This window comes from Pipistrellus kuhlii, unplaced genomic scaffold, assembly GCF_014108245.1.
Source record: "Pipistrellus kuhlii isolate mPipKuh1 unplaced genomic scaffold, mPipKuh1.p scaffold_m20_p_5, whole genome shotgun sequence".
Taxonomy (NCBI): domain Eukaryota; kingdom Metazoa; phylum Chordata; class Mammalia; order Chiroptera; family Vespertilionidae; genus Pipistrellus; species Pipistrellus kuhlii.
In genome coordinates, this window is record NW_023425551.1 from 56,453,157 (window position 1) to 56,466,914 (window position 13,758).

The 13,758-nt window shown below is 39.5% G+C and overlaps 1 protein-coding gene across 1 annotated transcript in view; it reads right to left on the reverse strand.

Annotated features, from left to right (window-relative positions):
* Nucleotides 1-13,758, reverse strand: part of COL19A1 (collagen type XIX alpha 1 chain) — a 250,774-nt gene that overhangs the window by 33,308 nt on the left and 203,708 nt on the right. The window contains exons 32-40 of the mRNA XM_036414901.1: nt 12,919-13,023; nt 12,781-12,834; nt 12,469-12,522; nt 9,305-9,358; nt 7,363-7,416; nt 4,337-4,381; nt 2,348-2,398; nt 2,224-2,268; nt 1,741-1,767 (exon numbers count right to left, since the gene is read on the reverse strand). Of these exons, the coding sequence (XP_036270794.1) occupies nt 1,741-1,767; nt 2,224-2,268; nt 2,348-2,398; nt 4,337-4,381; nt 7,363-7,416; nt 9,305-9,358; nt 12,469-12,522; nt 12,781-12,834; nt 12,919-13,023 (489 nt within the window). The remainder of the gene's footprint in view (nt 1-1,740; nt 1,768-2,223; nt 2,269-2,347; nt 2,399-4,336; nt 4,382-7,362; nt 7,417-9,304; nt 9,359-12,468; nt 12,523-12,780; nt 12,835-12,918; nt 13,024-13,758) is intronic.

Genomic DNA, 13,758 nt, shown 5'->3' on the forward strand with positions numbered 1-13,758 from the left:
TGCTGACATAGAGCCCAGAAGAGTATTTTCCAAGTTTTACCTAAGATAAACCTGAAGCTTTACACAGGATTTAATTTTATGATTCCACATTCTGTTTTTGTGCTTCACTCACTTAATTAATCTCCTAAAGGCAAGGAACATCCTTTAATTAGCTTCTATTCTCTATCCTTTGTTGCAGCTAAGAAATTTGCAGTGTACTCTCTTAAAATTCTACCCAAATTCCTGCATTGTTGCAATCAACTTTCCAAGTGAATTATAATTTATCCTTTATTATAATGCTTTTTTTTTTTTAAAAAAAAGCATTTTTTTTTTTTTACCTTTATCATCAGTTATTAATGATAAAACTTGAATGTTGCAGAAAAGCTAGTGAGAAGTCTAGGAGCCCTTAGATGATTCAGAGGGGATGTTTTGTGTGTGTGAGGATGAGAAGGAAAGACCATGAGGAAATTTTTATCAACAAGATAAAAGAAAATTAAAACTAGGATGAAATATATAGGTGGTGTATGCATAACAAATGTTACAGATAAAGCCCTGGTCGGTGTGGCTCAGTTGGTTGTTTTCCAATGTGCCAAGAGGTTGCTGGGTTCAATTCCTGGTCAGGGCACATGTCAAGGTTGCTGTGGCTTGATCCCCAGTAGGAGGAATGCAGCAGGGAGCCCAACTATCATTCTCTCTCCTTCATATAAAAAAAAGTTACAGATAAAGCAAGGGAAGAATGGGTAGCAAAACAAAGGAAACTTCTTGATGACATATTTGGGGTCAAAATCATGCTTTCAGGGGAAAACAAATTGGCTTTTAATAGTCAGTGCCCCATAACAAAAATACACTCTTCAACCCATCTTCTTTGAAAATACATTTAGTTGTGAAAAGATTACTTTGTATGGTTTGTTCTTTTGCTCATTTAAAATTTACTCATCTAGTTTTACCAAGCTGTAAGGAAAGGGCCTCACATTTTCTCACATGATGATGGAAAGTGGTTTGAATGTTTACTTCTTTAATTTCAGGTACAGTTGAGTCCAGGTATATACCCCGTAGTTAAAAAAAGGATATACAAATGGAATATAAATGATGGAAAGTATGCTTATAAAGGACATGAAGGGAAACACTGCCAACAAATGAAGGGGCTGTAATTGAACATGGGGGGACTTTCACAGTGACGCCCCCTGGCGGGAAGGATGCTTGAGAACAATAACCATTCTTTTAGCAGCTGAGGACGGGATTTCTTTCTGAGCTGAGTGTTAACCTCCTGGTACATTACTCCCAAGAAGCGGGTTTATGACAGCACAGCACATCTCCTGCAGAATAATTGCCTCACATTTAACGCAGATAAACAGCCTCCCTGCTTCCTTTTGCTGGGGAGATGGCCGACATATTAAGGGATTTCTTTCCAGTAACTATTTCTCTCTTCTACAATCTACTTAACATGGAATCAATCATCAACATTGTTCTAGTAGAAGAAAGTGTCCCATTTATCAGGAGCTGTGTATGTGCCTTCCTTCATCACAGGGCGGTTTTAAAACAGTGATGAAAGAGACAAATGCCAAGGGCAGTGACTTCAGGACGGATGCGTCTTACAAATGAAGAGCACGCTGCTGGCATCTCTTCCATGGCTCGCCTGCCGCCTCCAGCACATTAAATCGTGAACATCTAAGAAGGCAGGGCTCTCTGCCTGATGCTCTGCTTTCAAACTTTAACCAAGATGTATTTGCTAAGTGACATAAATCGTGGGAATATACATACCACTGGGCCAGGATCACCTTTTGGGCCCTGTGAGAGAAAAAAAGGAAAGCTATTTTTAAAAGCATGACGGAAGCAAAACTACCAAAGAGGAAGCATTTTTGGGGGGTCTGATTTGCTTTAATACACATACAAATATTTGCAAGTTTTGTTCTTCTACTGTTTGGATTTGAAGAATGAGATGAAGAAACATAATTTGATGGAACTTTCATGACAGCAATTGATTGGAAATTGATTTAGTTCTTAGACTTTTAATGCGAAAAGTGGCACAGCGATGCATAATGCTACTTTTCATTATTTTTGGCTGTGTACGTTTTCTCAGTTTTATTATAATTGGTTTCATTATGTCCTCCAGCATAACATGTTGGTTATATCTGTAACACGTATTTTGGTGTGTGCACTTAGGAGTTATTTTTGTTTGCGTTGTTTTGTTTTAGTTGTGGTTGTTCAGCTAAGGTATGCTTGGTGATAAACAACTGTACTCACAGGGGGTCCAGGGGGCCCTGGATAACTGGGAACAGTCACGCCTCCCTTAAAAAAAAAAAGGATGACAAGAATTATATTAATCCATAACCAAAAAGCTATTCTATGTAATTATAAAGGCAAATACCTGGATTTTATATAAACTGCTCATTCCATTTCCTTCAGTGAATGGCACACCCTTAGGAAAGAAAAGAGACATAGAATTATTCCTTTATTATTATTATTTTTTTTTTTTACAAAAAAGGTATTTTTCCTGTTCTATTTTAGAAAGTGAGTTTAATACCGTAAGTAAAACAACACAGTGTTTCTATTTTGGGCTCTTCCAAAGCAAATGTAGAGGAAGAAATGGGAAGGAGTGTGAACTCCACCTGGAGCACACAGGCACATCCAGGAGGGGTGTGATGAATGCTCAGGTTTGACAGGCGAGACGCTAATGCACTCGGAGGAAAAATGTTATTGGTGCATTAAAATTCAGCTTCTGAATTGCCGATTTATGCAAACTGTTTACAGCCCGCTGACCTGCAGTCTGTACCACAGTCCTGCTGATGAAGATGTGAATAGGGAACAATTTGGCTACTGAAGTCATTTTTTCCCACAGTCGCTTCATGCTAAACAGAAAATTAAGGTTAAATGGGACGGTGTTATTCACAACCCTCTGTGGCTGTTTCTACAAAAACATATTCTTGAGAACAACGGGGAATAAGAACTTCCTAATGAAATTGGCTTGTGATTGGAAAGTCCCAAAATAACAAACACAGAGAACTCATTTGAGACCTTTAAAAATCACATGCGTTGGCATTCAGGAAAAATTTGCATATGAAAATTTTACTTAGGATCTTTCATCATTTTTAAACAAATTTCCATACAATCACTAATCTGCATTTCTCTTTTTATGGCTTTCACATTTCCCATGCAAAATTGAAAAAGCCACCATTTCACTGTTTTAGGATAATGGTTATCATTTGAAGATTTGCATCTTCAAATCACTAGTGATGGAAGAAAAAAATGCTCCATTCATTTACGTCTTTATTATTTCACTCATTAATTTGACAACTGCTGAATGTCTGCTCTATTTTAGTGTGCTAAGTCCTGGAACGATGGAGGATAATTTTGTCCGAGATTCCCCTCCTCACCCCAAAGGTGAGAGGTTTCCCCCAAAAGACAACATTAATCTGTCTTGAAGAATAAGTAATTTTGGAGGATTCAGGGGGAAGAGAAAGATTTTTTTAAGCCCGTTATAAAATACAGGTCTCTTTTGTGGGTTCAGTTTATATTTTGCTGCTTTGTCCACTGGAGACGGGGTGTATCTTAGGATCTGAGCCCCAAATGCTTTCTGTCCTGTTTCCCTGTCAAGGGAGAAGGAAAACAGAGTGAAAATCCCTCCTTTGAGTGTGCAAAGCCTACATTCCCATGAAGACTATATTCATATCTCTGCGGTCTTCAAAAAGTCACAGAGGAATTCTGCCCCTTCTCCAGTGAGTTTGGCTTCTAAAGTATAATATTCCTAGGAGGCAGGGTGGACCGCAGTTCTGCGATTTGAGCGTGGCCCCACACGAGGGCAGACTTGCTACAGAGAGAGGTGCCTCTTCTCTTCGCCTCCTGACCAAGTGCATATCTGTCTCAATCAGGAGCATAAAAACACCGATGGCTCTTGTACATTTTATCCAGCAGGTGCTATATAAAGAGAATTTCCTTGCATCTCAGACATAATGGACTGCAGTGAGCACATATAATACCAAACCCTGCACCTACTCACGTTGTTGGAAGGGATCTCTTTTTAAAGCCCACCTGTTTTCTGTGAATGAGGCTGGCTGAGGTTTAATGACTTTTTCATGACCCCCCAGGCAGGAAGTGGAGAGTCTGGGCACCTACCCAGGTCTTCTGAGTCCACAGCAAGGAGGCCTGCAGTATGCAAACCTGAGCACTTCTCACTGGAGCAGAGCTAAAGGGGAAACACCAGGTCTCCCCAAAGCTACCCTGGCTAACATATATATGGATACATAAAACACAGGTGACTTTTTATCCTTAAGAACCTCTACATGTAGTCTGACCTTTGAGATGCAGACGTTCTAAGTAGGCAGACACAGATTTAACTTTTAAACCTGAAACAACTCACAGGCGGGCCAGGAGGTCCAGGTCTCCCAGGAGGTCCTTCACTGCCCTGCAAGGGATATTCAGACCAAAAATCAATGGTTTAGACTAGGGGTGTCGAACTCAATCAGAGAAGGGGCCAAAATCTAAAATCCAGCCTAAATCGCGGGCCAAATGGTTTACTGAATAGTCATAAACTGTCACTGTGATGGAAACGCAGCGGAGTGCAGTGATGACAGCGCGGTGCGGGCCACATTGCAAGGCCTGGCGGGACGGATTTGGCCCGCGGGCCTTGTGTTTGACACATGTGGTTTAGACATTTCCACCCCAGGCTGATGGACCAGATTGTTCCTGCTCTGAGAACCACATTTTGAAATCAATATGGGCTGTCCTTGTGTTTTGGCCTTACAAGGTCTTCTTCAGCTTGGCTTTTCTCTTTCATCAGGAAATACATGTCTAGACCGCATGAAAGGTAAATGCCGTTTCCTATACTCACTCAGATCCTTACTCTGGGAGCCCAGGGATGAGGCTTATTTTTCGATGGAGCCAGACAACCCAGGAAATCCCATCCTGGGCCTCGAGAGCAGCTGGGGGAACTCTCCACTTGTGGGGGTGCAGAGCAGAGCTCGGGCGAGCAGGGGACAAACCACTCACGTCAGCCTTACCGCTATGCCTCCAACTTTTGGGACCCATAGGGGTCATCTGCGTAATCTGACCAAAGTAGAAAATCACAACCTATTTGATGTCTGCAAGAGGGGAAGCCTCTCTCACCTCCTAAGCTCATATTAGACTTTATAGCCAAGTCAGGCATGTCCCACGGAACAGAAGTGACTGTGGTTCGATACTCTTTCAGATAAATGTTCTGTACAATTTAAACAGCCTCAGACATTCTGTTTACAGGAGAAGCAGACTGAAAAATGAATTCAAGTTGAGACCTGAGAAATGGATTTCACTTTTATTTTTATAAAACCAGAATGCTGATCAGTCCATAACGAGCAGAGGTATTGTGGTCCCTTTGGTGCCTTTAATAAATTCTTCCTATAAATTTTCTTTTAGAATCTTTTAAGTCCCTTAAGACCATTGGCATGAAATGGTTAATTAAAAAAAAGAATTCAGAATTCCTACTTACTGTGTCCCCAAGTTTTGAGGGATTTCAACCCATTTCTATAAATTTAATGAAGGGTTTCAGTCCCATCTCCCCATTTTTAAAGAACAGCATCATAAGAAAACCTTTTGTTTGCATCTTTGTCAATGAAAATAAACTGTAAAGTTTTTCTTGCCATGTGTCTGACTGAGAATGTGTCAATGAGAATATTGTATCTTTGCCCAAATCGCTTTGATGGCGGCTATCTCTCCAGGACATGCCAGATTCCGCTGACTGCGGGCAGTGTCCTTCCAGAATTATGTCATAGTTCTCACGAGCTATGAGGGGACAACAAACAAGGAAAAATGTGTGCCTGTTGAAAAGACTTTTATTCCTGGCACAATTAAAAGACATATTTTCATCCTCAACTGCGCCCTAAAGCTCATCCAGTGTGGAATCCCGTTAACTTCAAAAGGCACATCTCTGCCTGAATAATTTCCACAGAGAACAGAGAAGAAAGGCTGGTGGGGACGGGCAAGCGCCTTGGAACACTATCAGAAAAATATGCGTTGAGACTATTTAGAAGAAGCACATTGTTTCCTTTCACATTTTTGAGGGGATTCCTTTGTTTCCCTGATGCCATTTTGTCCCATTTTGGTGATTTCAGGGCAGAAGCCACTTGCATGCCTCGTGTGGACTTTTGATTGTTACTCCCCTCATCTGCGTAGCTAGTCTTATTTCACTCATTTTTCTGGCTCTGTCTGGATTCACATTGCGGGGCCAATTTAGATGCTAAATCAGGTAAACGTATGAAGCCCTGTGGCCTTCCGGTCTGTCTCCTGTATTGCTGCTCCTCCCTTCTGACCACAGCAACCCATTACTTGTGCAATGAGCAGCCTCCCCAGGAAATAAGCCCCCTTGGTGAGGAGGAGAGAGGAGGAAGCTAGGCAGCCAGGAATTGGGACCACGGGGGTGGAGAAACAAAACCAGGGAACCCAGCTAAGGGAGTCCCTAAGGCATCTCAACTGGGTGGGGAAAGAAGGACACCTGCAAGAGGCACGAACTTTAAAATGTACAGATGTTGCTAAGACAGGCAGCTTGCAGATAACCACTCACAAGACAGTGAGGCATATAACCAATCCCAAGAATATTATTAAGGCACAATTCTTTGAAAAGACCATTTAGGAGCTAGCAAGGTGTAATCCACCCCCTAATTAAAAAAGTGGGCGCCTCCTCTCGCCCTCACCCTTCTCCCTGGCACGCATTGGGTTCCTGACATCCCTGTGGTGCGGGGGCACATCCCTGCCCCACGTGGCTTTGGCCACGTGAGGCTCCACACATGGGCCGATAGACCTGAACACCCGGCTGTGACATGGGAAGGCAGCTCTGGGCACTGCCTGCTCCTGGGACCCCAGCTGCCCCTTTCCCAGGGTGGGTTTCTCTCAATAAACGTTGGTTCCACTAATCGCTTTTTGTCCGTGACTTCATTCTTTGGTTTTGCAGGACAATGAACTCAGACTCAAACCCCCACCTTTTGGTTTCACTACTGGTTCCTTAGTAAATTTCTCCCACGACTCTCACATAACAGAACTGCCCGGTTTTCTCGGCAGCCGCCTGCTGACCAGCCTGCTCTCCGAAGCCTGGGCCCCTGTGGCTGGAAGCCCCGACACAGACAAGAGGTGCTGGGACTGCACCTCTTCAGGAGGCTGCTCCCACTCCCCCTTCCACAAAGCGCCACGGCCAGGACCCGGGTCCGGCTTCGCCTTTTGCTATATGGCACCAGTGTTCTCTTCATCTTTACTCTAGGAACGTATTTCTTATATTCGTTGAGGCCAATTTTTTGACCTATGTCCTCCTAAGCCCACTATCAGAAGAGCTATTCCCTGACATCAATTCCACTCTGGCGATCTCTTTGTAAATGGTCTCAGGCCCCCGTTCAAACACTAAGGGAGGCTTCTCCTCCGTACCTTGTCACCCTTAGATCCAGAGGGACCCGGATGTCCGGTTCTTCCCAACAAGCCCTGTAAGACACAAAACTAAGTTCGCTACAGAAACCAACAACAAAGTGGCCACAGGGTATTGACAGTTGGTCTAAAACTGATACATTTTGAAGGTCATTTAATCCTAATTAAATCAGTCTTACATGCTTCCATTTCTTCAGGCTGATGCAGCAGCTGTAGCCTGCTGATAAGCTCTTGCAAGGGTAAAATTTGTATTTGTGGCTGCTTTTCACCTTGGCCAACCACATTTAATGACCTTAATTGGAACCTTTTGATACATTTAAGAATTTAGCCTTGCTGTTTAAATGGCAATTTACATAACATTATGCCTTCCTAAATGAGCTATAATTTTGGTAGCGATCAACATTTTACATACTTCAAGACGCGGCAGAATTAACAATGTGCATATTGAGTTATGTGATCTGCAACTTACCAGTGGCAAATAAAATTTAATGTTAATTCTTTTTTTGAGAATAGAGTTAGCTATAATTTTCATGGTTCCTTTCACAACCCTCTTTCTTAATTTTTAATTTTAGTCTACAATTTAAAGCCAGGTTTGTTTGTACATAACTGTGGTGAAAGCAAAAATGATAAAATTTTAATTATGGAAAATCCATGATTCAACACATTAAGGAAAGTGATTACATTTCTCACTTGTGTGGTAAATACCATTTGCATAGGAACTCTAAGAAGGGAAGAGTTGGAGAAGTTAAGAATAGTGTTGCTATCTTTAGCAAATGAAAATACAATATTTGGCCAGGACCGGTTTGGCTCAGTGGTAGAGCGTCGGCCTGCGGACTGAAAGGTCCCGGGTTCAGTTCCAGGCAAGGGCATGTACCTTGGTTGCGGGCACATCCCCAGTAGGGGGTGTGCAAGAGGCAGCTGATTGATGATTCTCTCTCTCATCGATGTTTCTAACTCTCATTTCTCTCTTCCTCTCTGTGAAAAATCAATAAAATATATTTATTAAAAAAAAGAAAAGAAAAAGAAAATACAATATTTGGGCCCTGGGTCCTGTGGCTCAGTTGGCGGAGTGTGATCCCATGCACTGAAGAGTCTCAGGTTTGGTTCCTGGTCAGGGCACACACACAGGCTTCCGTTTCAATCCCTGGTCCTTTGCTTGTAAGGGCAACTGATATATGCTATAAAGCAACCTATCTATGTTTCTCTCATTGATATTTCTCTCTCTCCCCCTCACCCTTACTTCATCTCTAAAAATCAATGAAAAAACATATCCTTGGATGAGGATTAAAAAATACACTATTTGGAACATTCTAAAAATATTGTTCAGATGACATTAAAATTGAACTGAGTGTCCTATATTTTAACCGGAAACACTAGACTTGAGCTTTGCTTTAATGAGAAACTGCATCTAGCAGGTGGAAAAGGAAAATATATTTTATTTTTTTGAAACACAATATAACCAAAGACACAAAGACAATGGTGTTGTGTCTGAGGGTAAGTGAGAAAGGTACTGAGTAAAGTAGAGGGCATTTTCATTCATAAATGGGAATGAAAATAAATTGAATCTGATGATCCATGACCAATTTCTTCCCTGTAGAAAATAAATTCTTAGTTTATGGTGCTCAAGAATGTAAAGGTGTAACCATCTAAATATCTCTTCCAAAGGTTAATGCCAAAAAAGTGCAATTAAAAAATGGAATATTCTTTTCTATCCAACTTCTTTTCAAATAACTAGTTTAATCCCAGACTTATTTCTGGTCAGGTAGCAACCCTGAACAACCTTAAGTAATACTAAATGAAAATAGTAGATGCTACTTTTCTATGCAACAGCTGGAAAATCTACATAGAAGCACAGAGAACAAAAAACAATGAAAAAATATTAGTTCACCTTTCATCACTCCAGCAGATATGAACCATGGGCAGGACAGTTCTAGAAAATACTTACGGGGGGTCCAATTGGACCTGGAGCACCCGGAATGCCTGGAATTCCTTGAAGACCCTGGAAGAGACAGTTCCTACCATAAAATCTATCAGATCAGTGAAAACAAGGCATTTTACTTAACCAAGTAATTTTACTACTGAAAATTAAACATCTATGTTGACTAATCAAAAACCATGATACATGCCCTATTACAAATACCCAATTTCAAAGAGTCTTGTGTAATGGGGAGGAGGAGATCAATGGGGGAATAAAGAGAGGCATTTGTAATATTTTCAACAATAAAGATAAATTTAAATAAAAGAGTCTTGGGGAAAATCTTATGTGTGCTTGTGTTAAATAATGTGGACATATTCTTTCTTCAAGATGATATCATCCTCACTGGTAATACTATGTGTGAGTGTGTGTGTTCATCCACACCAGCATGTGTATGTGTGAATGGTATGAGTTAGGACAGTGGTAAGCAAACTCATTAGTCAACAGAGCAAAATATCAACAGTACAACGATTTAAATTTATTTTGAGAGCCAAATTTTTTAAACTTAAACTATACAGGTAGGTACATTGTTATTAATTTAATTAGGGTACATAGTATTTTGTGGAAGAGCCAAGCTCAAGGGGCCAAAGAGCCGCATGTGGCTCAAGAGCCGCAGTTTGCCAACCACTGAGTTAGGATATTGTACTGGCTCTTTTTATTCACCCACCATTATTTTTTTTTACAGGTGTATAAGTAGAAAGAAAAAAAAATTTCTTTGGGAATGGCAGCTCTAAATATCTGGAAATTAGAAATGCTATGCCACAAATTGCTTTATCTAAAAATACCAACATCTTCATAAAATTCTCTCCATATGTACATGTATAAAATATGCAATTACTTATGTAATTTTTTGCTACTCTTAGTTTCAGCACTGAATCAGCCTAGAGATGCTGAGTGAGTCTTTAGGCAGTCTAATTTATAAGCTTAGGACTCATTAACCTTTGATGACCACATTAAACTTTAAAATAAATCTCAGTCCATAAATAAAAAAATCATTCTTGGCAGTCTTTTTCTGAACAAGCTGAAATTTTGGAGTAAGGGTAAAAGTTACTATGGATGCATAAAGGGCAATAAGATAATTTTAGAAGACAAGGTGGTCATTAAAGAAGATGAATATATATTAAAGAGTAGGACAGTCAATTTAGCATATAGTGCCAAGCTAAAATATAAATTAAAGTTTATTGCATAGATATTCAGGGACAACTAAGTTCTTTCCCTGCTCTAATATTTTCATTTTGCAAGTCCTAGCCCAGCTGCTACAAGAAAATTTATTTATTCATTGTAATAATTTATGGCTGACAATATTTTCACGTCCTACTTATTAATTATTATTCTGAGGTATTATAGGAAGGCCTGCATTCCAAGCAAGAATTTACTTAGACTATAAGATGTGTGTTCTATCTGCAACTTACAAATTGCTACCTTAAGTTGTGAAACATCCACAAAAAACATAGAAGATAATGTCACTTTTTCTAAGACCAATAAACAAACAGACAAATCCTGTCTCTAAGTTCCCAGATAGAACTTAACTTTCTGGAATTCCCTATGTAATAAGAATCTTGTGCAAGATATTGTGCACTCTGTTAAAGGTCCATCAGGTGTCCTTAAGAAAAAAAACACTAAAATAGCAGAGGAATAATAGCAATGGATTTCAATTCACCAAGAAGATGAAGTATCTATCCTGTTAAATCAATAAAAATTAACTTCTAGTAAATTTGACTTAGAGTCTCTTAAAAAAAGGCCTGAATTCTAATTATTTCCTGGTCTTTTTGTCATTACCTTCTCAATCGCCTCTGAAGCCTACCTCTTGAATCTAGGCACTTAACAGATATTAGAATATTAAAATCAGTTATTGTGCTTGTATTTCAATGAAACATCCTATGGAACATGAAGAAGCAACTCTTAATTTGAAAATAAAATGCCCTTACAGTCTTATTTATGAATGAAAATAAATATTATGTTTCTATTCTTCAATTTTTAACTTGGAAAAAATCAAGAGCCAACCCTCAGTTTTCTAGAATAGGATCTATATTAATAAAAAAGAATAATACACAATGATCACTTACAATTTGAAACAAAACTCCAACTCAAAAAATAGATCTACTTCATACCATTATGATTTTCTGTACTAATATCAAGGTTAATATATGCCAGATGGCTTACTTACTTTCATTAAGAATTATTAGCATCAAAACTATTCAAACTAACAACAATTCATCATCCTAATAGGTTTTTCTAGTAGTTAATGTGAATTATGCAGAAGAATGATACCCTGAGCATTACCATGGCTTCGAGTCAGAAACTTACAGCATCATCTCAAAAGCACATTTGACTTTGAACCTTAGTCTGGGGATGGGCAACTGATTTAAGCTAGTCCAATCAGATTCTTTTCTCCCAAGGGTTTGAAAGTTGAACAGACACACTGACAAAACAAGGTCATTGAAGTTGAGTCATATTAGAGCCAAGTTCCAGAAAAGTCCTGCTGAGTTCTGGGGCTGTTCTTATCTCTAGATTGGTTCTTTAACTATTCTTCCCATCCTACTAGCTATCTTGGGATATTTGTCAATGAAACCCCCCTTCTCCAACCCCATGCTTTTTTTTCTTCTTAATTGTCTTTTTAAAAAAATTTAAATTCTTTATTGTTTAAAGTATTACAATGCTCCTTTTTCTCCCATTGACCTCTCCCCAGGCACCCCAACCCCCATGCACAAGCCCTCACCCCCCTACTGTCTGTTCCAATGGTTTTGCTCATATGCATGCATACAAGTCCTTTGGTTGATCTCTTGCTCTCACCACCACCCCACTACCCCTGCCCCCTTGGCCTTCCCTTATACAACTCCTGAATTTTATTTTGGGAGCGCTAAAATTATCATCTGCTACATGAAAATAGAAACATAACTGATATATTAACTTTGTGTTTTAATTTCATTGTCTTAAAAACTGGACCATTGATACTAAACCTTAACATATTAATATATTTTAAATGTTGCTAACATTTGAAAAGACCTAAGTCTTTGTGTTGTTGTTTTTTTGTTTCAGTATTAAATATGAATTCTAGAAAAATTATGTCTTTCTTTTGATGAGTTACATAAAGAGAATCAATAGGACTATATTATCAGAGAAGCATCTTTTACCTCATCGCCTTTCTCCCCAGGTATGCCAGGGTAGCCCCGTTCTCCTTTGCTTCCCTAAAAAGACAATACACTCAGCAAGTACACCCAGTCACTGTGTCATCTTTTGAAACAATGACAGTATCTTTTCTCAGGATACTTGGGCCATATAACTTGGACAGAGTTAGGGAACAAATAAATCACATTTGCCAATGGCTATATACCAATTTTCCAAAACTATTTTTTGTAAGAAGTAGTGTATTTCATAACAGGTTTCCTTTTTTCACACTGAATTGGAGGTCACACAAAGGGGAGTGAAGAAGAGAGCTTCCTTACCTTTGGTCCTTCTCTGCCTGGGATTCCTGGAGGACCCCGTGGCCCCATGTCACCCTGGAGGACAGGGGAATAGCAGGTCTGAGAGAAGGCTCTATGTGTCACCTACAAAGCCCATCCATACCCAGCCTGCCTTTTTACCTTCTGGGCTATAGAATCATACTTTCCGGGCTCACCAGTGCCTCCTTCTTCTCCTTTGCTGCTTTTGAGCCCAGGGACACTGGTTTGGCAGTTGCCACAAACGTTCTAAGGAGTAAAAAGACAAGGAGACTGAGAGATTCATGAAAGTCATCTATAAAAGGGAGGCTTGATCAAATTTGGAGTTCTAATTGAGCGGTTGCCAGAGATAAGTGATAGAACAATTGCTATATCATCACTTTCAGAAACTTAATTTATCCAATTTGAAAAGACTATTTTTTTTTGTGAAGTAAAAACTTCACAAAAGAGATGCCTGAGGACTAGTCACTAATATCTAGTCACTAATATATGTTTCTGATACTGGTGAGCTATTTAAAAAACATGTCTATAATGATATTTTAAAAGGAAAATTCTAAATAAATAAGGAATAGACATGTCAGTCAAGTAAGCAGACTGATGTCAACTGCCTAGTAGCATGTTTAAAAAAAGAGGTGGGGAAATTAAGAATAAAAAGGGAGGTGGCATTATAGTTTATAATAACAAGCAAGATTACAGAGCTCATACAGCCAGTACAATAAATTCTTAAAAGAGAAAGAAAAAGCTGTTAGAGAATTCTACATAGTTTACCGACATTTTATTTGTCAATGGAAGCACTCATGCGATTAATAATTACTTGAGTGACTTGGACCTGACTTCTATGTCAGATCCAAGTACAGATAGGAAATCTAAGTGGAATTACCTTTTAATTGCCTTCTCAGTAACCTTTAGCTGTTGGAAAAGGCTTGAATTTAAGTGTCTGAGCTTCCAAGATAAACATCTTACCATGTATCTAAAGAAAAATTG